This window comes from Protopterus annectens, chromosome 2.part1 (genome assembly GCF_019279795.1).
Source record: "Protopterus annectens isolate FY-2018-M chromosome 2.part1, PAN1.0, whole genome shotgun sequence".
NCBI lineage: Eukaryota > Metazoa > Chordata > Ceratodontiformes > Protopteridae > Protopterus > Protopterus annectens.
The window spans coordinates 68,705,042-68,731,733 of NC_056729.1; the positions used below are offsets into that span (position 1 = coordinate 68,705,042).

General features: G+C 44.3%; 1 protein-coding gene across 2 annotated transcripts in view; it reads right to left on the reverse strand.

Moving 5' to 3' along the window:
• Window positions 1-26,692, reverse strand: part of NCAPG2 (non-SMC condensin II complex subunit G2) — a 1,874,483-nt gene that overhangs the window by 401,436 nt on the left and 1,446,355 nt on the right. For both annotated transcript variants that reach the window (XM_044062031.1, XM_044062030.1), the window contains exon 24: window positions 24,328-24,471. In XM_044062031.1, the coding sequence (XP_043917966.1) occupies window positions 24,328-24,471 (144 nt within the window). The remainder of the gene's footprint in view (window positions 1-24,327; window positions 24,472-26,692) is intronic.

The following is a 26,692-nucleotide window of genomic DNA, read 5'->3' on the forward strand; positions in this document are numbered from 1 at the left end:
ATGTGGCCTCAGAATGCTGTCTTCTACAGGTATACACAAACACATACACACACTTGCCATGACTCAGAGGGTAACCCACACCTATCTACCCATTTGTAGAACAGTGTTATGCTAGTACTGCAAGCTCCAGGTAGCCCATAGGGTGATGAGTGTAAGAAGGTACATTTAACGTCAATTACAGCAGCAGCCATTTCTAAGTATGGCAATGGGTGTGTAGTGGGTGAGAAGGCCCTCAGGGTATTGTCAACTGCAAGTTTACAAATAAACAAACACTGTTATTCTCAGTAATGCACACTGAGACATTTGCCAGTACTGGGGTCCATAGGTGCAGGTGTTCCTAGATGTGTAACAGGCTAATGTCCATGGAGAGATGAGAAGAGTAGGGCATGTGGGTACACTGGTATCATGCCACCCGACATTTGTCAGCAGGCCATCTATCAACCGATGCCACTTGAGTGGTCTCCAGGTTGACAGTTAAATTCAAAATCCAATCATCTGGTTTTCTCTTGCAGAGGGCCAATGAGGTGCTCCAATTGACATGTATGCAATATATATTACATAACATGGCCAGTGTCTGGGTTAGAGACCTGTACCCAAGCATGTTCCGTTGACTGTGGTAGACTGGTTGAGGTATCCATGGCATGTGGTGCATACAGGGTGGGGTTTCTTAGCTGTGGCATTCATAACACAGCTGGGCAGATATGTCAGTGTCAGTCAATCATAAATTGCCTGTAAGCAGCCAAGATGGATATCTGACATCTGCACATCTGTACAGAGGACAGACAGAAATCAGCTAGCCAACAGGTTATGCATTAGGATGAATGTTTTGACAGATGTCTGACACTGATAGGTATGCCATTACTACATGTCAGCAGCCCTCAATGACATGTCCTAAACACATAGTCTACAGTTAATATCCACATATCAGATCAATATCCAGTAGCAGATACTTAATAACATACAGCTCACACACCAGTAACACAATAGTCAGTACTCAGAGTCCAGCTTTGCATGCAAGGGTGTGTGTTTCCAGTACTACAGTCTGGAATCTACTCTTACTTGGAAACGCACTGTTAAAAGTAGTAATGTAATGATACAATACATGCAAGTGTGACTGCATATAACCTGGGATACTACCCATGTATGAAACACATACAAAGAGAAAAGATTGTTTTACTAGCCATGTATACTCAGGTGTCCCATACAGTATACTCACACCCTTTACTACTGTAATGACAGCACACAGAAGCATGTTATGTACATGAAATTAAATACACTTATTAAAGATGTCATTACCCTGCTATTTTATCACACTGGAATGTGATCACTGGTTACCAGGGCTGAGCTATGCTTAGCAGGTGTAAGCATTGCTTAAATGTAAATGCTAAGCACATTTGCGCACTGGTAAGTGAAGCCTACACAGTGTAAGTGCTTATTCGTTTAACCGTACGTTAGCAGCACTTACTGTCGCGCAAACCCACTTAAAGCTGCTCAAAACTGCCTTAACCATTCTGTATCCAACAGTCCTTGTTCTGCCTAGCAACAAAATAAACAGCCCTTGCAGGTCTTGAACCCAGGACCATGTTCACCATAGTCACAGCAGTTAACCACTAAACCATCGGAGCTGTGAAGATGTCTGTTGTTTTTTCAAATATATCATTCAGTACACATATTGAATAGTAATGAACAACTGCACTGACTACTACAATTGTTTAGTACAGGGCTGAATCAGTCATGTTTATCTAAATATACAAATATCAGATAAATATGGTGAGATAACATCTGGGAAGGTATATACAACACTCATGTTTACACATAACAAGGATATATATATATATACATATATATATATATATATATATATATATATACACATATACACAAAACATATGCTCATAACATGTAGTGGAGTCGTCATACTTCAGCACCATAAGTCACAACCTCTTAGTGCAAGGGAATGTAATGCAAGTATTGCAGGTATAAATGTAGAATGTTGCTACAGTAACAGGGGTTGTGTCAACAGACATGTTGTGTAGGAAGTCACTTCTGATACTGATATGTACGCCATCAGTTACTGACATCATAAAATCATTATAGTGAAGTACCACACAAATCACAGTAATGATCCTGTGGAATACAGCAGAAATATGACCAATAAACGTGGACAGCCTGACACAGTCTGGTCAGTCCGTGCAAGCTGTGTGGACCACGCCTGACAAAGGGGATGTTTACAGCCATGAAAATGGGGATATCACACAAATACTGGAATAGATACGCTCACACAGTTTATGCAGTCACACACTCCTGTTTGTCCTAACACATATTAACCGGAGAAGCAGGGGTCCCAAGCCCACATATTTCCCACTAGTTAGTGACGCACATCTTCACAGCATCCCACTGCTTTTTCAGAAATGCACAACACATATGGTGGCCAGACAACAGTACATCTGACAAATATCTGGACAATAACATCACACTAGGTAAATACACTGAGCTGCTAGGCATGTCAGAAAGCACTGTGTAAACTACAGGCAGACTGCCACAACACTGACCCAAGTTTCCTATGAGGGAATACACATGTACTTGCAAATATAGCAGGGACTACCGGCATGTAGCAGCACAGAGTAACAGACACCAGTGTGAAAATGCATACCCACAACCAATCTCAACACAGTCACATTATGGTAAGCATAATTAATAGTACAATATATGGACTGTGTAAACAAAACCATCCTCAAATTTGCCACGCGCACACTAACCCTACATATACTGGCCCAATACATATGCCTGACTGTAGTATGGGACATGTCTCAGTCTGGCCCTACAAACATATACGCTGATAGGGTACCAGAAACTGGAGCAGCATACAACATCAGATAGAACAGGACCAAGAAAACTGACATCTACCACAGTCTGTATACAGGCCAAATAACATATTCGCAATACACTGCTACACAATACTGACACTCTGTCAACAATCACCATAAGTAAACAGACCTCACTACTGTACAGACTACAACAGAATGTCCAGGTTTTGTCCTCAAATATAAAGCCTACTATACCTAACATGTCTAGCAGTCTGATATCGCACTGGCTTATTATCAGGTATGATGTCAGTAAATAATGATATATTGTACATATGCACCTCTTATTGCATGACATATGGACAAAGGATGACAGACTTGGGGGACAGAGGCACAAACACAGGGCCAATATTGACATATTGCTGTGATAAACTGAGAAAATGTCTGGTGTAACAGAGTTTGTTGTGATGTATCTCTTCCGAGGGATATAAAGTCAGTAACTCACATGGATGTCACCATGTACTGACTGCAATCATCAGAGTATGCTACTGCATTTATAAAGATAGGAAATGTGTGAGTAACACACCACATCTAAGAGTCCAAACTCTGGCCAGTCTGCAGATAGCCCTACAAGTGAGAGTTTCCTCAACCACATAACACTGTCATGCCAGACATTAAATCATGTAGAACAGCCATATCCACACAAACCCTGTTAACCAACATTACTTCAAATGTATGACAGCAACACTTATATTCTGTCCCCATGTCTGGAACATCCCCCTCCTGTTTGTTGGCCTGTCTCCACAGTGTATGTTGTAAGAGGTATTTCCAAATACCTTCTGTGATGCTGTTTGTCAGACATGCACTTGAAGTCCTGCTCACAGTGAAGGAAAAGGGTCAACACCCACATGAAGTGCTTAGTTATAGGAGTGTGTTTCCATGCAACTGACTATAGGAATGATACCACAGCTGTTCCACATGCAATTAGCCAGTAGGGGACTGCAATTCGTGCACAGGCCATCAGCTGATGATGAGCATTACTTACAAAACTCAAGCTGCTGCCTATGCAAAATAGATGTACTTTTCCACATCCAGCAGACAGAGAGAGAGAGCGAGAGAGACAGAGACAAAGTAAGAAAGGAAGAACTAAGTGTAAGAGCCAAGTGTGTTTGTGCATGATCCGTGGGTGGAGAGTGGTATCTGGGTACTATAACGGTTGCCTATATTGTTTACTAATCCATACTGTCACATAGTAATTGCACATGGCTGTACACATTTAAGGCTGAGGATTGTCTACAACCACCTCTACAGTGTTTGAAAACTGTTGGCCTTGTAATGTGAACATTGGGACATATAGGTCCTCAATATAATGATGTAGCAAAACTCGCATTGCAATGGATCCTGTCATTACACAATCACCCCAACACCCACACAGGATACTGATGACACACACGCAAACACACACTTACTAGTACTGAGTTCCAAACACCTAACTGACTATGTATTGCTATTACAGTGTTACTCAGTTATTCCACGCTCCACGGAGCTTACATGTCGGAGAGCTGTCCAAAGGTATCTTTGAAGGTGAGTGACATCAGCAACAGTGCTAAAGGAGGGGTAAGGGAAGTGTAGTAAGTGTGAATGTCCACAAAATCAGGTGACAACGAAGACACACGCATACACTCTCAGAGAAACACACACACTATCACAGTTGGCAGGATCAGGATTAGAACTCCTACCTAACTAGTTTGCTACACTACAGTATTATGCAGTTATCAAGCGCCACAGAGCTTACAGGGCTGAAACATGGCCAAAGGGTTATTTCAAGGTGAATGACATCAGCAGGCCTGCTAAAGTAGGGCAATGGGAGGTGTAGTGAGTGTGAATGGCATCGAAATCATTCATCTCCACACACACACACACACACACACACACACACACACACACACACACACACACACACACACAACCTTGCCAGTACTGAGATGCACAGGTTCATTGGTTCACAGGTGTGTAGTAGGTGAATGGGCCTGAAGGCTGTACAAGGCTAGGCAAAGGGAATACCTTGGCATCAGGCCACATTACAAAAGTCCCCAGTGTGGCTCAGGGGTGTAGTCCCTGGAGTGGTCCCCAGGGGTGGGTATTGTATTCACCATCCATTCATCTGGGTTACTATTGTGAGTGGCCAGTGATGTGCACTGCTTCCCATGTATGTGATCTATATTCCAGTGTCTGGGTTGTGCACATGTCCCACAGGCATGTTCTTTGACGTGTGGACGTGTACTTGAGGTCTCTGGGGCATGTTGTGTGGACAGATGTATCTTCTGATGTAGCATTCCTGACCTCATTTGGTAAGACCTGGCTATGTAACTGAGGTAGTGCTTGCACCTACACTGACAGCACGATACAGGTATCCAGTGGAGTTAATGGCATATGTCCATAAACGGCATGTGTATAAGGCATGGTATTCCCTTTGTGGGTTACGTTTGCAGGCTACAGTTGTTGCAGGCGTCCAGTGGGGAACATAGCAAAAGGGCCACTGTAAGCATTTATTTGCCTACTGCGGGGATGGAACAGGGTACCATGTCCTTTTACTTGCTGAATAACACGCAGTCAGGAGATGTAATGCATCAAAGTACTTTCTGATGTCAGTGGCACTGTTGTGGTCAACAGGCATGTAAGTCCACTCCAATCACACTGTGGTTACTGTGAGGCAATATGCAGGGAACTACCAATACAGTGGTTGTTACCTAGCCAAGTATGTCTGTGTATGAGACATGGTTGGAGAGTGTTCTCTGAGTAATAGAAGGGTTGCCTATATTGTTCACCAATCCATAATGTCACATGTAGGGCTACAGATTGTCTACACCAACCTCTTTGCTGTTTGACATCTGTTGCCCTTGTAAGGTGGACATTGCGACATATACTAGGTCTCAACATAATAATTTAGCAAAACCCATCCCACAATGGATCCTGTTATTACACAGTCACAGTAACCTGCACACAGGATACTGATGACAGACACACTTGCCAGTACTGAGATTCAAAACCTTACCTAGCTATGTATTGCTACTATAGTGTACTGCTTTTATAGTACGTGCCACAAAGTTTATAGGATGGATGTTGTCCCAAGGTACTTCTAAGGTTAGGAACATCACCAGCCCTTGTAAATACTGGCATTGGGTGATGTAATGGGTGAGAGATCCCAAAAATAATTTTACCCTACACACACACTTATATTTGCCAGGGGTGAGGTTCAAACATCTATCTAACAAGCTTTACGAACCATTATGTTACGCATTTACCACATGCACCATTGACATGACGTGGTTTAGGGTTGGCAACAGGTACTTCTATGGTGGATGATATCTGCAGGACTGCTAAAGTCAGGCTCTGAGATGTGTACTGGGTGTAAATGGGGCCAAAATCTTTGAGGTACAGACATGCATATGTACACACACAAACACTTGCCACAGATGAGATTCAAACCCATACCTATGTAGTTACTGCTACTACACTGTTCCGCATTTATGGCACGTGCCATGGAGCTTACATGCTGGAGAGCTCTCCACAGGTATCTTTGAAGGTGACTAACATCAGCAGCAGTGCTAAAGGAGGGGTAAGGGGAGAGTTGTGTGAATGTCCATAAAATCAGGTATCATCAAAGACACATACTCTCTCTCATACAAACACAGATTCACAGTTGCCACATCTAGTATTAGAACTCCTACCTAACTAGTATGCTACACTATAGTATTACACAGTTATCACAAGCGCCACAGAGCTTATGGGGCTGGCACTTGTCCAAAGGGTTATTTCAAGGTGACTGACATCAGCAAGCTTGCTAAAGTAGGGCAATGGGAGGTGTAGTGACTGTGAATGGCCTCAAAACCATTCATCTCCACACACACACACACACACACACACACACACACACACACACACACACACACAGTTGCCATGTTTGGGATTAGAACTCCTACCAAACTCACTACAGTATTACACGCACATCGCAAGTGCCATGCAGCTTATACGACTGAGATTTGGCCAGAGAGTTATTTTAAGGTGACTGACATCAGCAGGAGTGCTAACATGGACAATGGGAAGTGCAGTGTGCGTAAATGGGGCATAAACCATTCATCTAGAAACACACACACTCAGTCACACATAACTTTACATTTGACAGGATTGGCTATACAAATGCTAGATGAATATTGATTTGTACTATCGTGTTACACAGTTATCACAAGCACCACAGACACTATAGGGCTGAGGGCTTCCGAAAGCAATGTCTACAGTGAGTGACATCAGCACATCATGTGATATTGGCCAACTGGATGTGTGGTGGGTGGGACAGGCCTCATGATGGAAATCTCTCGGTCACTGTCTCTCTCTCTTCCCCACATCTGTGTGTGTGTATGTTTGACATATTATAGTGTGTTGGCCTTGGATATGTGTGAGTATTCCTATCCAATGTGTGCGCAAAGTGTGAATGATGTACAATGTGGTGTGTGTGCACAGACATCTGCGACTGACCAATATGTATAGTCCACTGTGTTGTCAGACATGGGCTTCATTTCTCTAAGTGTAGCAGCATGCCCAGTATGACCTTCTGTACTGAGTGTGTGTGAATTCATCCCAGGTAGGTTGTACTCCAGTCCAGGATTTGGTGTTCTACACCTACAGCTAGTAACCTGTTTCTGCAGGATATCTGTAAATAGGTTGAGAACATGGAGTCACAACGGGCGACTATTGTGTCTGCGCTGCTTGTGTTACATGGTTGGTGTTAGCTGAGATATTCAGACATATGTACCGTTTTACATTGTGATGTATTATGTCATCAACTACTGACAGATGTAATTAATTGCTCACAGTTACTTCCTGGGACAAACAAGATTAATGAAGCTATGTCCAGTACTGTGGTCTGCAGCCTACATATTCTTGCACACTCATGCCATTCTGGAGGGGTAGCTGCAGACACTTGCTGATGGGTCTGTGTAAATGGTCCAACACCTTGGTACAGTGGTGGCTGAGGATCCCCTGCTTGTACATATATTGACATAACAGAATGGCCATATCCTGCTGTGGAAATGCCTCTCAGCTGTACAAATTCACCCAGGTTACCCAGAAGCAGGGCTCATATCTGGTCAGTTCCCCTTCACATTGTGGTTTACAAGCAGGGTTGTAGCCAACCATTACTGGGTTTGCAGGCAGCGGTAGTATGGGCACACATGAGAGTTTCAGACTTCACACACTCCATGACGTCCATGCTTCTACACCCCTCACTCTGTTATTCTATTCTCTTCCTAACATTATGCGAGTGATATCTGGGAAGTATCACTAAAGTTGTCCCTTCATCCCAGCGGTAGTTAGGGGTTGGTCCACAGTTCATGCAGTAGGACATGGTGGGCATGCTACTGGGATTTGTCAACAAGGCCTTGCATTTGTGTTCTGTTGACTGTGTCATGTTGTTAGTTGGGACCCCATGAGATAACATACATTGGCAGTACAAGTGAGGCACAGGCCTTTGACAGAGGACTGTAGGGCATTTGGTAGTGATGCAGGCCATCTGTAGCAGGCCAGTGCATTCGGTCACTCCTAAATTCCCAGGCTGCGAGCCACTGGATTCCCCCTGGGGTGACAGGGTAAGTGTGCGAGGTGTGAATGGCAATATTTCCCCATTGGTCTGGATGCTGGCAGGGTGCTGCTTACAGATAGGGACACACCTGCAAGGGACACCACTTCAGCATGCTGCATGCTGTAGGTATTCCCATACAGAAGTGGGAGTCATACTGTACTCATTCCCAACAGCAGGGATATGACCTGTGATAAACCTGTGGCTGATAGTGGGGTGAGCTGAGTGCATGTGTGATATGGAAGCATCTTGCAGCTCACTCACAGATATACCTGGGACATTCCCCTTACACTGCCTTGTGCAGGGAACATAGGCAATCTTTCATTACTTCACAACTGTGCCTTTTGTAGTCTGCCACTAACTGGCCAGACTACATCAGTATTTCATACTACACAGACAACTAATGTGCTGCTAACCTCTATGTACAATTCCAAAGGTGTCAGCAGTTGACAGTTACATTTTATGTACTCTGTCTAGGGTACTTCCATCTGTGTACTGTGTGCATATCTGGGCTCACATTCATGTCATGTCCATCTTTCAGATGGTGACAGATATTGACATCTGGACAGTGAGTATGGATGACTGCTGACATGGATATTGCTAAGATGCATTGTAGTTGGCACTGAAGTTGTCGGAACACGGCGTTGTCATCAACAGTACTGGACATAGGCCACCGAGACACAACCCTCCATGCCTACATGCTAACCACTTTCAGATAATATTGAACACACAACAACCTAACACACGGACCCCTGCATATTGTACACATGCAGCAATCTATTCTGTAAATTGGGCCAGCTCAGGTAATCTGTACTCCACTGTTATTAAACCCACACGTACATAGGATTGGGAGGGGGGGGGGGTGTCACCTGACAACTGTAAACATTTGCTATGACTGCACTGGTATTTCAGGTACTCTATTAGCTTCCATTTCGTTTTGTATTCTGACCTATCATGCAGACTAGAGGCATATCAGTAGAGTACAGATCTTAGGTTTTATTGACCTACATTTCAGTTTCAGACTTCTTACCCTTTCAGAACTAACATACAACTGCCAGACCTGCTGTAGTCTGTCTAAGTCTCGAGGGGGGCTATTCACCATTGCCATCAATTGGAATCATTAGCACAGCCTTTCTTTATGATCATCTACACCTGTCCTGCTGGCTGAAGCTGGTGTTGGATATGTGAGCCTCAATGACATGCATGTGTGTGTCCTATGGACACACATTTGGGGCCACCACATATACTGCTGTGGTATTTGTCACCTTGTCTAGTACTGCCTACTTTGTTGACACCAGTATTTGTTATGGATTTCATGCTGCCCATATAGGTGTCCACTATCTGCTGCCATCCAATTCAGCCACCCGATTCCCTTGCATGCCCACATCCATACCATAAGCTACAACTAGCAGAACATACTCCATTCAGCAATTTATAGGAAGAGAGACTTATCTTGTGGCTGCGCCAGTAATGAGGATGGTGCTGGAGGGCTGACTATATTGGATGCACATAGTACACTCCCTCCCTATACATGGTTAAGCACAGGTAGTGTCATGTTTGGCATCCCTTTTACAGTATGTGCGAGTCAGAGAGAGGTGTCATTCCCTGGGTTCCTACCGTGTCAGTGTATGTGCTATGTGTTGCCTGTTTGCCAAAGCCTGGGTATACTGGGTATGCCTCCTTCTGCCTACAGGGGCAGGCTCAGGTTGTTCCTCTTCAGAGTCAATCTGTGCCTGTGTTGGCCTTGGTAATGGTAGGGGGCTGTGTGACCCTGCCCCGTGCTGTTCCTGCTGCAGCTGTTTCCACAGGATCATATTGTGTAGCATGGCACATACAATGAACATTTGTGTACATGTAGCTGGAGAGTACTGCAAGGCTCCATTGGATATGTCCAGGCAGCGGAACCGTGACTTGAGCATTCCAAACACACGCTCTATTATGATTCTGGTTTGTGAGTGTGCCTCATTATGGAGTTCTTGTTCGGGCGTGTGTGGATTTCTGATGGGTGTCATCAGCCATGGCTCCAGTGCATAAGCAGCATCCCCCACTAGGTGACCATATGGGATGTCCCCACTGGCAAATTTCTGGTACAGCTGTGTCATATGCCAGATGTGGGAGTCGGGACAGCTTCCAGGGCTGCCAGCACACGCAGATTCAAGATAATGCCCTGGGCATCCCAAACGACCTGGCAGTTGATGGAGGGGAAGCCCTTGTGGTTTATGTAGACCCTACCCTGCTCAACGGGTGATGCTTTGATGTGCATCTGGAGCATTTCTCCCCGGGCCTCCGCTGAAAACAGGCTCTGTGGAACCTAGTCGGACTTTCCCGGTCAACAAATGATAAATAAATAAATAAATAAAAAGTATGTGTGTGCAGTCTATAGCACCCACTACCTCAGGGCATTCTGTTATTTGGTGGAAGAGACACATATTGTTGGTCAATGCCTCACGGGTGTTGAGGAAATCTGTGTGCTCACTGGCATGTGCTGACATGGCATCCAGGAACTGGAGGAGTATCCTAAATGCTGATGCCTGTGAGATCCCCATGATATCCCCAGTTGGCCTTTGGAAGGTACCTGTGGCTAGTATTCTTAACCCTACACATATCTTGGTATCCACTGGGATGGGTTCCCCTCTGTTGGTTATGTGTGTGAGGCATGGCCAGCATAGCTCAACAATTTGCTGTAGAATGTCCCTGTCCACCCTCTAGTGCTCCACTATCTCCAGCTCATGTAGCCCCCTGGTAGGTTACCCTGGTCTGTACACTCTCTTCCTCCTCACTGTGGGTTGGTAGTCAGCATTCACATCCTCACCACCCGCAGTCTCTTCCACATATTAATGTATGAGAGCAACAGCAGCCCCTAACATTTTGTTAATTTTGTCAGGTAAAGTTTTCCTGTCTGTGTACACCGGTGGTGTAGAGTTTGTGGGAAAAAACAGAGTGAAAGGTGCTTGCATAGTTTATAGTAGTGTGCTGGGCTGCTGCCTGTGTAACTGGCTGATTCCGATACATTTCACCTGCCATCTATGCTAGTTCTCATTGATTGCCCTCCTACTGCTGTTTTCCCTTCCCATTGCCTTTCTGTTTAAGCCCCGAGGCGCGCCGCACATACCCAGTGCTCAGATGTGAACAGAGCTGCTATTTCCTGTGTTTTTCTTTTTATTTATTTTTTTGTTTAAAACCTGGTGTGTGGCACGCACACCCGTTTAGGCAATATAAACACTGCTAGGCAGCCTCTGACACACTCCGTTCCTTAGCTGTGCTTAGTTAAGGGCAAACACGGGCCACAGAGCTCCAATAAGCTTACAACATGCATGACACTCCCCCTTATGAGGTAATTTACCTCTTATACCATGGTGTTGCTGACAGTAAGAGGAATTCTGTGATGCAGTATCAGTCCCCTCATTTGCATAAAACAGAATGCTAATTCATAGTTACCACACTCACACTGAGCCTTCCCCATTAGCTACCATTATTCCCTGATATTGTTGTCTTATGCATGCCATTGACTATAATGGCAAAATGCTGATTTGGGTTTAAAATTTTATTTCCAACTTGAATTCATATTCTCGGGCCGATCCTGTTTGCGCACCACTGCCCTACGCTTAAATAGCTGAAATCGGCCAAAAAGTTATTTTTTATAATTATGCAACTATTTCCCATGCCAATGGCCATATATTTGGCCATTGGCATGCCTACTACATTGAATACATGCTTTCTTTGGAGCTGTCATAACTCCATTTTATAATTTGCAGAAATGTATTCAGTTAGTAACTGAATACATTTCTGCAGGTAACACTATTCCTGCACAGATGCCTGCCTGCTTCCCGGATCGCTAATTCACCTCATCTCCATGGTTTTCACCAGCAAATGAGGTAATTAGCATATAGCAGTGGTGTCTGTGCAGGAATAGTGTAGCAGTGGTCGTACACGTCCCGGGAGCTCGTTGCTGGATCGCTCGGCGGCCATATTGCCTGCAGCAGCTCTTGCACTATTCCTGCACTCTGTGCAGATCTTGCTGAATCCCGGGGTATGTCCTTTTAAAAAGTGTAAAAGGGCAACATTTGAGGAATTGAGTACATTTTTAAATGTGGAGTGAGTGGGTGGGAGAAACCGCATGAGTTTGGAGTACAAAATATTAAATTTTCCGCTAAATGTATGTACGGACAAGTCTATATCTTGAAAAGTGGAAAAAAGAAATCCCATATTTTTAAACAAATTTACCAGTGTGTAATCTTTTAGTCTTTCCTTCATGCTGCTCTCAGGCGGGTTTGATTTAAATGAAGTAAGACCATCTTACTTATTTGGGGTCAGACTGGTGAACACCTGAGGTTATTCCCTTATAAGAACCCTTTCTTTACTAATTTATTTTGTTTTGAGTTTCTTCTTTTAGAATTAATCATTTAGAATTGGAATAATACACCAAATGACAACAAAAGTACAGTTCTGTACACTTACCATAAATCTAGATTTTCAAGTGTATTCACTGCCGCAGTCATCACTTGTGGGTTTACCCCTGCTGGGAAGCCCTCGTCCAGCCCCAATACCAGAGCAAAGGATTTCCCTCCTGCGTTGGCTGCTGGTCACCAGAGACTGATGTCAGGTCATCAGTGCTATAAAGAGAGGCCAGCCAATGCCATTACATCAGTTTTTCTTGCCCCCAACCACTCCCAAGAAGACCTGATGAAGGCCAACCTGGGAAAAGCCATAAGAAAGATGGAGAAGAGAAAGGGGAAAAAAATTGGAAGGGAAACATGGCTGCAACAGTGAATACACTCGGACATCTACATTTATGGTAAATGTACACAACTGTACTATGTTCTTCGAGTTTCACTGTTACAGTCATCACTTGCGGGAAGATTCCCAAACCTGAAAGGTAGGGTGGTAGGAAAGCAGTGCAGGAGCTGGAGAATAGGCTTTTATTGCTTTAAATGGAAGCTACAATGCCCTGCAGGACTGCGGAATCAAAGCCTGCCCTGGATTTGGAGAAAGTAGCCAGCTGGTAGTGTTTTGTGAAGGTGTGGACAAATGTCCAGGTGGCAGTTTATAAAATGTCCCTGGAAGGGACGCCTGTGAGGAAGGCAGTGGAAGTTGATGCTGCCCTGGTAGAATGGGTTCTGACTGATTTGGGAGGTACCTTTCCATGAAGAGTGTAGCAGAAATGGATAAAGTGTGATATCCGTCTGTTTGGCTATAGGTTTCCGCTCTGCCCCAGGGGCGAAGCTGACCAGCAGCTGGTCAGTCTTTCTGATAAGACTTGGTTCTGTCTAGGTAGTATCCAAGCTGCCTGTACACATCTGAAGTATGGAGAATTCTGTCCCCCTATTTTGTGGGTTTGGAAAGAAGGTGGGCAGATGGATGGCCTGATTAAGAGCCATGTCAGATTTCACCTTAGGCATAAAGGGTTTGTCCTAAGGGATACCCTGTCTGGAAGAAAAATAATGAAAGGTTCAATGGCCATGACAGCCTGTAGTTTTGATACTCTTCTGGCTGAGGTTATGGCCAGCAGGAAGGCAGTCTTTCAAGAAAGGAGCTTTACTTCTGCTGAGGCAGCTGGTTCAAAAGGGGGTAAGGTCAATTTTTCGAGGACAAAGTTCAAATCCCATGCTGGGGTGGATGGCCTCCTAGGAGGTCTAATGTGTGATACCCCTCTAAGGAATTGTTTTAACAGGGGATGGGAGAATAGTGGTTGCTCTGCTGGAGAATGAGCAGAGATAGTCGAGGCATGGATTTTGATAGAGGAGTAAGACAATCCCTTTGCACGAGCTCCGCTAGGTAGTCCAGAACCAAGGTGAGAGACACATGGGCGCCGTTTACACCCTTATTTTGGCACCATGCAGTGAATCTTTTCCATTTTGTAGAATAAGATTTTCTGGTATTGGGCATTCTGGCCTCTTTAATGATATCCATGAGCTGTTTGCTCAGTAATGGCCTGGTATCCACCCCTGGGGTATAAGCCATGCAGACAGGCTGTGTGTGTGCACATTTGGGTGCAGTACTGACTCGTTTTATTGGGTTAGCAGCTTTTCTGTGACAGGTAGGCTGATGGGCAATTCCTTGGTTAGGTTGAGAAGTAAGGCGTACCAGTGCTGTCTGGGCCAGTTTGGGGCAATGAGAGTAGCCCTTGACCCTTCCTCCCTGATCTTTAGAAGTACCCTGGGAATCAGTGGTAAAGGAGGGTAAGTGTACACAAATAAGTTCCCCCAGTGAAAGGAGAGAGCACCCACCCTTCCATGCTCGTGGATGGAATTCCCTGGAGCACAACCTGTTTAGCTGCCTGTTTTGAATCGTAGCAAAGAGGTCTACCTCTGCTAATCCCCAGAGGTGTATGATGTAGAGGAAGGTGTCCTTGTGTAGCTGCTACTTGTGTGGGTTCAGGACACTCCTGCTGAGGTGGCCTGCCAGGGTGTTGTCCTCCCCGGAAGGTACTGGGCTATCAGATGCAGACCCATCATTGAAGCTGCCTGCCAGATAAACATAGCTAGGTGGCACAAGGGGTATAAGTGTGTTTCCCCCTGTTTGTTGAAGTACCACATGACTGTGGTGTTGTCTGTCTTGATCAGAACTCCTGGTCTGAGGTGGCTCCTTAATGCTATTATAGCTCTGTGTACTGCCAGCAATTCCTTCATGCTGATGTGGAGGGTAAAATCTCCCTGATCCCAGGTGCCCTGAGTGCACATGTACCCCAGGCTGTGTCTGAGGCATCTGTGGTGATGGTCTGGTCTTGATGAATGGTGGTGAAGGGTAGCCCCGGGTACAAGCTTCTACCCATCATATAATTTCTTTCCTTAAGCAAGGGATCAGTGGCAGCTGGTGTTCCAGTGACTGTGAATGTTGGCTCCATAGGTTCTTCAGATACCACTGTAGTTTTCTCATGTGGAGCCTGGCTAAAGGTACCAGAAGGATGCAGGAAGCCATGTACCCAACCACTTGCAGGAACTTCCTTGCTGTGAGATGTGTCTTGCGAGCTAGCTGAGAAAAATAGAGTGGGAGAAAGCTCTCTTTCTCTGCAGAGAGGAATGCGCTTTGGGCAGGTGTGTCCAGGAGGGCTCCTAGGAAGGTTATCTGTCTTGTGGGTTGGAAGCGGGATTTTTTCCTGTTGATGATAAATCCCAGAGAGGTGGACAAAGGAAAGGTCTTGCAGGAGTTTTTCCTTGGTGTCTGCCTGAATGAGGCAGATGTCCAGATAGGGGTAAAACTGGATGTTTTGCTGTCTGCAAAAGGAAATGACTGGAACAAGGCACTTGGTGAAGACTCTGGGAGCAGTAGATAAGCCAAAGGGCAGAGCAGAGAATTGAAAGAGCTCTGAGCCTGCTCTGAAATGTAGGAAACTCCTGCAGAATTCCCTAATGGGGACATGGAGGTAGGCGTCTGAGATCTATGGTCAATAGCCAGGCGTCTAGAGCCAACATAGGTAATAGGTTTTGAAGGATCAGCATTTTGAATTTTGGCACTTGGAGGGACATATTTGATGTGGATAGGTCTAGATAAGGGCGCCAGGTGCCCACTTTTCTGGGTACCAGGAACAGCCTTGAGTAGAAACCTTTTCCTGCTTGTTCCTCTGGCACTGAATGTGGTTGATGGCCTCTGCTCTTTGTGCAGGTAAGTCTGGGAATCCTGAAAATCTTGGGCTTTCTTTGAAAGTGAATCTGTACCCCTTTGAAATGATGTTTAGTACCCACCGATTTGTTGTGATGGTTTGCCACTAGTCTAAGAATAGGGGCAGCCTTCCTCCTAGCCTGATGGGGGTGGTGGAGGGGCAGATGGGAAGTCATTGTAGGTCCTTGGAACAAGGAGTGGATTTAGAACTCCCTTGCCTAGGCGTGGTAGAGGGCCACTGCCTGGGTCTTTGCTGCTGCTGCCTGGAGGGCCTATGTCTGCATCCTCTCCTAGACACAGCTTTGGATTGGGCTGGAAAAGCCTAGTGTTTTGTTGGAAAGTTCCTGCTGAATCTGGGAGACTGTACTTGCAGGAATTCTTTGATTGTCTGCATAGACTTTGCCTTGTCTTCCATTTTTTTAATGGCTTCTTCTGCTTCTGGATGGAACAGTAGTTCCCTATCCAAGGGGGTGTCCAAAAGTTTATATTTGACCTGATCAGGCAAAGGCTGCTCCCTCAGCCATGCATGTCTCCTGATGACTGATCCTGAAACTGCAGCTCTGCTAGAGGCTTCTAGAGCATCAAATCCGCAGTGCAGGGAATGTTTTGTCACTTGAGAGCTGGAGTGGATCAAATCTCAGAGTTCTCTGGTAGTATTACTCTCTGGTAAGGTGGAAATTTTTTGCTTTATTAATTCCAGCATATTTTGTTGAAATTTAAGCATGTGAAATTGGCAATTGAGGGCTCTAGATGCTAAGGTAGCCGAAGTGTAGATCTTTTTGCCCCATCGGTCCAAGGCTCTGCTCTCCTTGTCACAGGGTATTGGGTTTTTGGAGGAGCTGGTCCTAGCCTCTTTGGGTCCCTGGGTAATGACTTCTGGGTCAGCTGCAGGGTTCTTAAACAGATGCTTGTGGGAGTTGGGTACCCTGTAGTATCTGTCAGGTTTCCTGGGTGCAGGAGGTAGGTCATCAGGGGTGATGCCAGACTCCAGGAAGTTGTCTTACACTACATCCAGGATGGCTGGAATGGCTAAGGGCTTGTGTTGAGGTAAGTCCAGGAACTCAGTTTCTTCTTTGATTGGGGGTAGTCGTGGGCCTCCCAGTGGAAATGCTCCCTGATTGAATTTAAGGTTTCCCTGAAAGAGAGGTCATCGGGGGGAGGGGGACTGAAGGAATGGATTCCTCAGCATCTGAATCCTCAAAAATTGTCAGGGGGTGTTGTTCAGTGTCTGAATCTAGAAATTCAGAGTTCTCAGACTGTGACTCTGAAAGCACTTCAGGTGAATGTTCCTTTTTCTTTGGCTGGGGTAGCTGGAGTAGGCTGTCTACCCCTGATGAGGGCAATTAAATCTTCAGCCATTCTGACTAACTGTTGAGACTGGGCAGGTTGGGTGGGCTCTTCTAGGAATGGCCTTGCTCTTAGGCCTCAGAGATTCAATAGGTCTATTGGTTTTTGCTGGTGTAGTGGCCGTCGGTCCAGGCCTGGCATCAGTCATCCGAAAAGCCTTCTCAGACCGTCGGTGTCTGCATAGCAGCTCCGGACTCAACCAAGGTGTTGGCGACTGTTAAAACAGTCGAAGAATCCTGATCCGGCGGTGTACTGAACTCCAAAAGCGTCTCGGTAGAGGCCTACAATGGCTTTACAGTTGTCATCAGGGGCTGCGAATGTGTCTCACCGAGTTCCGCTGAACTAGTGGAAGGTAGGCTGGCTGACTTCTGATTTGTGTCTGTGGGCCTAACCTTCTGAAGTCTGTCTCTCTCCTTATCTTTTATTTTTATGAGAATTTCAGCAGTTAATTGACCGACGGACGCCATTTTGCGTGAGTAACTAACCTCCCTGAAATATCTAGCTACAAAGTCAGCTCTCCAATGGATAGTCCTACAATTAAGTAAGGCACAGAACAGACAACCGGAGAAGTAGTGGTCTGGGCCTAGGCAAGTTAAACACAGATTATGAAAGTCTCAGTGTGGTATTGTTTTCCACAATGGAGACATTTATTTATTTTTTCTGACATCGGTTAAGTGCAAGAAAAAGGATCCCCAAAGGGGCACTTAGCTTTAGTAGTATTCTCCCTCACTCTGGTAATGGGCAACCAACACACTTGCAACTGCTTCTGACTCCACGGCAAGAAAGACAGATGTAATGGCTTCGGCGCCTCTCTTTACAGCACTTACAACTCTCGGGCGACCTGCAGCTGACACAGGTGGAAGTCCTTTACTCTGGTATTCAGGCCGGCCGAGGGCTACCAGCAGGGATAAAGTACAGTTGTATACACTTACCATAAATATAGATGTTCGAGTGTATTCACTCTTGCAGTCATTACATTTGAGTAATCTGCTGGCAAGTTGCCCTCAGTCGGCCTGAAAAACAAAGTCTTGGATCCTGCGTTGGTTGCGGTCTCCTCTTCCATGACGTCAGGTAGTCAGGGGTATAAAACATGCAGCCGATGCCATTTTATTCAGTTTTTCTTGCCCCAGATGTCATGTGCCCCCCCCCCCCCAAAAAAATGTATATATATATATATATATATATATATATATATATATATATATATATATATATATATATAAATGCACTTTTAGCAACATAAACTTTACCTTCATCTAAAAGCAAATACACCACAAATGCTTTAGTGTATAGTTAAGGAAAGAAAAGGTATAGAAAGGGGGATGGTGGGCGGGTAACCCAGACTACAACAGTGAATACACTTGAACATCTACATTTATGGTAAGTGTACACAACTGTACTATGTTCTTCGTGTTTCACTGTTGCAGTCATTACATTTGGGTAGAATCCCAAAGCTATGGGTGGGAGGATGGAACTAAGAATTAGGAGCGGCTATGAGGCCCTGCAGAACTGCAGTGGCAAAGCCTGCCCTGGATTTGGAGAAGAGAGGCAAATGATAATGCTTTGTGAAGGTATGAACAGAGCTCCATGTAGCAGCCTCTAGAATGTCTTTGGTTGGAACACCTCTGAGAAAAGCTGCTGAAGTAGAGGCAGCCCTGGTGGAATGTGATCTGATCCCCCTGGGCACAGGTTTACCATGGTGCAAGTAGCAGAAACAAATGTAGTGGCTTATCCACTTAGAAATACTCTGCTTTGATATAGCCTTCCCCTCTGATCCTGCAGCAAATGCTACCAGTAGTTGCTCAGACTTTCTTAGAGACTTGGTCCTGTTCAAGTAGAATCTTAGTTGTCTGTGTACGTCCAATGAATGCAGAATCTGCTCCCCCTTGTTCTGCAGATTTGGGTAAAACGTTGGCAGGTGAATGATCTGGTTAAGAGCCACACTGGATACCACCTTAGGCATAAAAGAAGGACTGGTCCTGAGGGACACCCTCTCTGGGTAAAATGTAATAAAAGGCTCCACAGCCATGAGAGCCTGTAGTTCTGAAACCCTTCTTGCTGAAGTGACTGCCAAGAGGAAAGCTGTTTCCCAAGATAGAAATTTTATATCCGCAGTAGCTGCTGGTTCAAATTGAGGCAGGGTGAGTTTTTCCAGCACAAAACTGAGGTCCCATGCAGGAGTTGGTGATCTTCTGGGAGGCCTTAAATTTTTGGCCCCTCTAAGATACTGTTTAAGCAGAGAATGAGGAAAGAGGGGAGGCTCTGTGTTGTAATGAGCAGAGATGGCAGAGGCATGGATTTTTATTGAAGAAAAAGATAGGCCCATGTCAAGCATCTCAGTCAAATATTGTAAAATCTGAGGAATATTGGGCTTTGCTGTGTCTGTTCCTTGTGCTTGATTTCAAGCACAGAATATCTTCCATTAATCAGCATAAGATTTTCTAGTACTAGGCCTTCTGGCTTCCAAAATGACATCCATCAGAGATTTACTGAGAGGTGTTGTTTGAATAATTAATTGATCAGCCATGCTGCAAGATTCAGAGCTTGGAGCCGAGTGTGCAGAATTTGATTGTTCTGCTGAGACAGTAGATGAGGTATTTAAGGCAAGTACCATGGAGGAAGTTGAGACATATTCCTTAGAAGTGGGTACCAGTGCTGGCTAGGTTAGTCCGGAGCAACTAGGATCATTTTTGGTTTTTCCTGTCTGACTTTTAGTAAGACCTAGGAGAGTAGAGGCAGAGGGGGAAAGGCATAGACTGACAGATTTTTCCAACTGAAGGATAGGACATCCACTTTCCATGCTTTTTTGTGATGAGTTCTTGGGCAGAATTTGTCCAACTGATAAATTTGGGGAGAGGCACATAGATCTATGTCTGAGCTCCCCCCATTTCTGTGTTAACATGCTGAAGATTTGTGGATCCAGTTTCCATTCGCGTGGGTCCATAAAATTTCTGCTTAGGTCATCTGCCAGAGTATTTTGTTTTCCTGGCAGGAATTGAGCTTGAAGATGTATTTGGTAAGTCACAGGTGTGTTCCACAAGGCCATGGCTAGTTTGTAAAGGGGGTAGGAATGTGTGCCTCCCTGCTTATGTACCACATAATCATGGTGTTTGTCCATCTTTATCAGTAGTTGTACTGGATGAAGTAAGTCCTTGAAGGCTGTCAGAGCATTCTGAACAGCTAGCATCTCTTTCTGGTTGATATGCAGATGCATTTGGTTTGGGCTCCTTATGCCCTGAATGCATCTCCCTGCCAGTTGGGCCCCCCAAGCATAGTCTGATGCATATGTAGTTAGGGTTTGGGTGGCAGGGGGTAGAGTGAATGACAGTCCCTTGTTCTGGTGACAAGTCCAAAGAAACTCCTGTTGTAGGCAGGGAATGAGAGGAATCATTGTTTCCAGACTGTGACAATGTTGACTCCATAAACCTTTTAGGTACCATTGACGTTTCCTCATATGCAGTCTCACATATGGAATTAGTAGAATGCAGTATGCCATGAACCCCAAAGCCTACAGAATTTGTCTTGCAGATAACTGGGTTTTTGTTGCCATTTGTTTGAAGTATGTTGTCAGTTGCCTTTGTTTGTCTGGCATAAGGTAAGCCATCTGGCATTTGTATTCAAGCTTGTACCCAGGAATGTAATTATTTGAGAGGGTACCAGTTGTGATTTATTTTCGTTTATGGTGTACCCTAGACATGCTAGAAGCCTTTTTACAAATGCCAGATGTTGAAGTGTGTCCTTGTTCTCTGCTTGAATGAGACAGTCGTCCAGATAAGGATAAATTTAAATGCTTCTTTGTCTGCAGAATGCAATTACTGGTGCCAGGTACTTTGTAAAGACCCTGGGCGCAGTAGATAAGCCAAAGGGTAGTGCAGAGAATTGGTAATGCAAAAAGCTTGCCTTAAAGCGGAGGTATCTTCTGCATGATTGGGATATGCAGGTATGCCTCTTTTAAGTCTAGAGTTATTAACCAAGCATTCCTGCCTAGCATAGGCAGTAGCTGCTATAAAGTCAACATTTTGAATTTTGGAATGCCCAGGAACATGTTCAAAATCAATAAGTCCAGTATCGAACACCATGAATGGTCTTTTCTGGGTACCAGGAAAAGTCTTGAATAAAAACCTTGTCCTTTTTCCTTTTCTGGTACCGGTTGAATAGCCCCCATATCCATGAGGGACATAACTTGTTTCTGTGCCTCTGCCCACTGATTTTGTGGCAGATATGGCCATCCATTTGGAATTGGCAAAGTATGGAAATGAAATCTGTACCCCTGGGATACTATGTTTAATACCCACTTGTCCTGGGTAATTAACTGCCAATTTTGAGCATGAAGTGCTAGTTTTCACCCCAAGGGGGCTGCCAAAAGATAAGTGCTTGGTGTTGGTAGAGGAAAGTCATTGAGACTGCTTACTGTAGGGTTGTGCTTTGTTTCCTCCAGATTTGGAGGTGGAGGCACCCCATTGCTTTGACCTGTAAGAACCCTGTGATTGGTATCTGGAGCCTTTTGAGCACCTGGATTTGCCTTGAGTGGCTCTGTTGGACACAGGAAAGGACCACTTTTTAGTAGGCCAGTGTCTACTGAACCTGGGTGGCTGCACTTGCAAGAAATCTTTTACAGTTTGCATAGATTTAGCTTTGTCTTCCATTTTCTTTAAAACCTCTTCTTCCTTATTATCAAACAGAGTATCATGCTGCAAGGGGGCATCCAACAATTTAGCTTTAACATGATCAGGCAGATTTTGCTCCTTGAGCCAGGCATGCCTTCTAATCACAGATCCAGTAATGGCGGCCCTGCAAGAGGCCTCCAAGGAATCAAAACCACATTGCAAAGTATGCTTTCCAACCTGTTCTGCTGAATGCAATAATTCCTGTAACTCTATTTTCCACACAATCAGAAATCAACATCATTTTCTGTTTCAGTAAGCCCATAACATGCTGTTGATATTTAAGCATATGAAACTGGTAGTTTAAGGCCCCGATTGCCAAGGTCCCAGAAGTATAAACCTTCTTTTCCCATCAATCTCTATCAGACAGGGTAGGATTTTTAGCTGTAGAGGCCTTTACACCCTTGGGACCCTGAGAAATAGTCTCAGGATCAGCAGCAGGATTTTTGAATAGAAATTTGTGGGAGTCAAGAACCCTATAATATCTGTCTGGCTTACTGGGAGCCAGAGGCAGGGAATCAGGAGCCATGCTTGATTCCGAAAACACATCAACAATGTCTACTGCAGGAGGTATTGCCAAAGGCCTATGCTGAGGAAGAAGGAAATCCCTAAGCCTCTTTTTTGATTAAGAGAAGTCCTGACTCTCCCAGTGAAAATGTTCCCTTAAAGTATGCAAAGTCTCCCCAAAAGAGTAATACTCAGGAGGAGATGCAGATGGGATGGATTCCTCTGCATCAGAATCCTCATAGCGTGGAATAGAAAATTCCTGATCACAAGAGGAATCAAATGGAAACCTGATCTGAAGATTCATAATCAGTGCCTTGCCTAGGCCTCTTAGCAGGGGGGGGCGGGGTTGGGAACCCCTAATCAAGGTAATTAAATCCTCAGCCATTTTGATCATCTGTTTTTTTAAGTCATAGGGGCCCTGAGCACGTGGCTCCTGCGTCGGTTTTTTAGACACAGAAGATGTTTTTGACCTTGTTTTTGAGGCTGGTGTCGGTTTAATATAAAAACGTTGAGGCCTGAAAACACCCTCAGAAGCTGGTGCCTGCTCAGCGGCTCCGGACCCATTCAAGGGAGAGACATCCGTGGGTTCAATACTCTGAGAATCTCGTGGCAAACCGGACTCTGAATGGGTCTCAGTAGAGGCCTGCGACTCAAAAGTAGCGGGCATCAGGGACTACGAAAGAGCCTCACTGAGTACCGGCGAACCGGCGACTGGCTTAAGAGAAGCTTCGTCGTCGGTTTTGGGCCTCGACGATCTGTCTGTCTGTCTTTTTCTTTGCGTTTTTGTGAACTTTGGTAGTCGGATTGCTAACCGACGACATTTCAGGATAATTAAATCTTGATACAAAATATTTAGAAGCAAAAATATACCAACGCTTAATAGTGCATTGGTTAAATCTAGCACAAAACCGACAGCAAGACACGTTATGATCTGGGCCTACACAAGGAATACAATACAAATGAAAATCCTTATGAGGTATTTGCTTCCCACAAGTAATGCAATTATTAACTTTTACTGACATCAGTAAGGAGCAAGAAAAAGTTTCCCCAATGGGGTACTTAGCTTTAGTTTGAAGACTTCGGTTCTGAAACTCGAATGCGAAAATTTCAGGAGTCTGCCAAATGGCACTTGCAAACTGCTTCTGCTTTGGGCACCGCACGGCAAGAAAAACTGGGTAAAATGGCGTCGGCTGCATGTTTTATACCCCCTGATGACCTAATGTCGTGGAAGAGGAGACAGCAACTGGCGCAGGACCCAAGACTTTATTCAGGCCGACTGAGGGCAAACTGCCAGCAGATTACCCAAATGTAATGACTGCAACAGTGAAACACGAAGAACATCCCACAAGTGATGACTGCAACAGTGAAACACGAAGAACATCTATAGTGATACAAAACAAATAACTAGCAGTGAACATGACAATGCTTAACAGAAAAATGTAAAATGACAGCAGGTAAAGCTGCACAGAAAACATTTATTAATGCATACAATGAAATAAATGTAATTGTATTCTACTAACAAGAACAATTTAGAAAATGAAATTAAACAGGAAGCTGATAAAAATCACAGACTTCACACTTTGCCCCATATGAGTGAGCATTCACTGAAGCAAATTATCCTGTTACAGACATTGAAAAGCTTCTGGCCACAGACAAACAAAATAAAGTCAACCACTTAATCTTTATATTTAAACTCCTGTGTGATTCAGAAATATTTAACTTGCATATCATTTGTAACTAGTAAGTCAGCAGAAGAAAAAAAAAATCTTACCTTCTGCAAGCAATGACTTATCTCTACCACAACAGCAGCTAAGATTGTAGAAAGTACTCCACGGTGAACTTCTGGGCAAGCAGCATGCCAGCACTGAACAGTGTTAAGAAATTCCCCAAGAGGTGGTTCAATAGTATAAATAATCTGTAATAAGGGGGAGATGGACAAACAAGGTTACCTTGCTTATTATTCATACATCAATAAACAGCTGAACAGACAACGAAAATAAGGGCATTTTTTTAAATTCCAATCTCATGCCCTATTTAAGGACAAACTAACAAGTCTAGTTCTATCATTATGTAGAATCAGTTTGCCTATTGCAGTGAGTTTCTGGGACATAATCTATTTATTCAGAATATTGATGGCAACTGTATCTATTCCCCCTCCTCCTTAAAAGGAATGGGAGTACACTAGTAATCATCAGCTCAGCTTTCAATACAACTACAAATATTGCATTAATAGGCAAAGCTGTTTTGTAAAACCAGACTGAATGCGTTTCAAGTCAGACAGGTCTGAATGGAAAACAAAAAGACCTCAAGGACTGGTACTAAAATGAGCTTATGGAAAAGATTTCTACTCCAGTAAAGAGGTATGCATTTGGTCATTACCTGTTCTGGGAATGGGACTCCTCCTTACATAGTGCATCTACAACAAAAAGTCCTCTCCGGATGCACTGAACCTGGCATTCAGTTTGTAATGTTTTTTTTGCATGGATGACTATGCAGCAAACAATCTGGTAAATTAATCCTAGCCTCAGGTAACGTTATTCTGTAGCAGAAAATGAGTAATCCAGATACTTGGAAATGTTTGTTTTATTACTGTATAGCCATTTTTTCTTTCATAAAAGAAACAAAGAATTGATCAACCTGAATAATGGGTCTTCCACTCTGTATGCAACACCATAAAGTTCTATGAGCACCCATGCAGTGCAAATTTCTTTTTTCCTGCAGGAGTTAGAAAACGAAAAGCAGAAATGTTTAATTCAAGATAAACGCTCAGACCATCTTAGGCATAAAAACAGAAGTTATGTACTCACCATAACAATGCATCTGTGTGGGTTTGGATCTGACCTCAGATCTGGATCAGCCACTTCTTCCAGATTCTCAGATCCAACTATCAAGTTCCTCCCTTTACCCATGCCCCTTTTAACCTAGCATACCTCAGATCGAGTTTGCTGTCCCCAATAACATATGGGTGATACTATATAGAATTTATAAGGAAGAGACAATAGAGATGAAACTGGAGCTCAAACAAGTAACAATAGTTCCCAAAGTAGTATTCCTTAGGTCTTTCCAGGAAGAAAAAGGGAGTTAAAGAGGGTGGGGAAGTTGAGGAAGAATGAAAATGGACAACACAGATGCATCATTATGGTGAGTACGTAACTTTTGCATCTGATGTTGTCATTTTCATTCATTCCTCAATTGGTGAACAGAGTCCACAACTAGATGAACCCTGGGTGGTCCTCATGGGAAGGGTATCTCGGAGTACTGTGGAGCCAAAGGCAGCCCTGTTCTTAAACAACTTGCAATGAGCAATAAAGGTATGAACACTGGACCTAGTGGCAGCAGCAAAAATGTCATCTATTGATGCTGTTGACCTAAAAGCTGAAGTGACCAAAGACCTTGTGGAATGCACTCTAGGGGGCTTAGGCAAAGACAACCCTCTCTGGCTATCGAGAAAGGATATGCAATGAGTTAACCTAAAGTCAGTTTCGAAACTGCCACGCCCAATTTGTTCGGTAAAAAGGATACAAACAATTGGTCAGTTTTCCAGAAATCTTTGGTCCAATGGAGATAAAAATCGACCTGTGCACATCCAAAAGACGGAGCATGCATTCGCCTTTATTAGAGAAATTTGGAAAGAAAACCAGGAAGTTAATGATTTGATTAATGTTAGACTCGGAAGCCACCTTAGGTAAAAGGGATGGATTGGTACGTAAGGAAACTCTATCCTTATGAAAAACCAGGTAGGAAGATTTGAAGGAAAGATCCCGGAATTCAAATACTTATCTAGCTGACATAATAGCAACTAGAAAAATAGTTTTCTGGGACAAAAATGTAAGGTCGGCCTTGGCAGAAGGTACAAAGATGCTTTGGGTCACACCTTGTAGCAAGACTGTTAAATCCCATGGAGAAGTAGGGCCCTTGACTGGGGGATCTAAGTAACAAGGTACCTTTCAGAAAGGCCTTGCACAAAGTACAGTTTTGTACCTACCATAAATGTAGATGTCCGAACTGGATAGCATCTGCAGTCATAACAAATGGGTTGTCCTGTCGTCAGGCAGCCCTTCGGTCGGCCGGATTCCAAAGTCTGGGTCCGGCCTCGGCTGATGTCGCACTTCACCCGACGTCATCTCTGCTGGTCT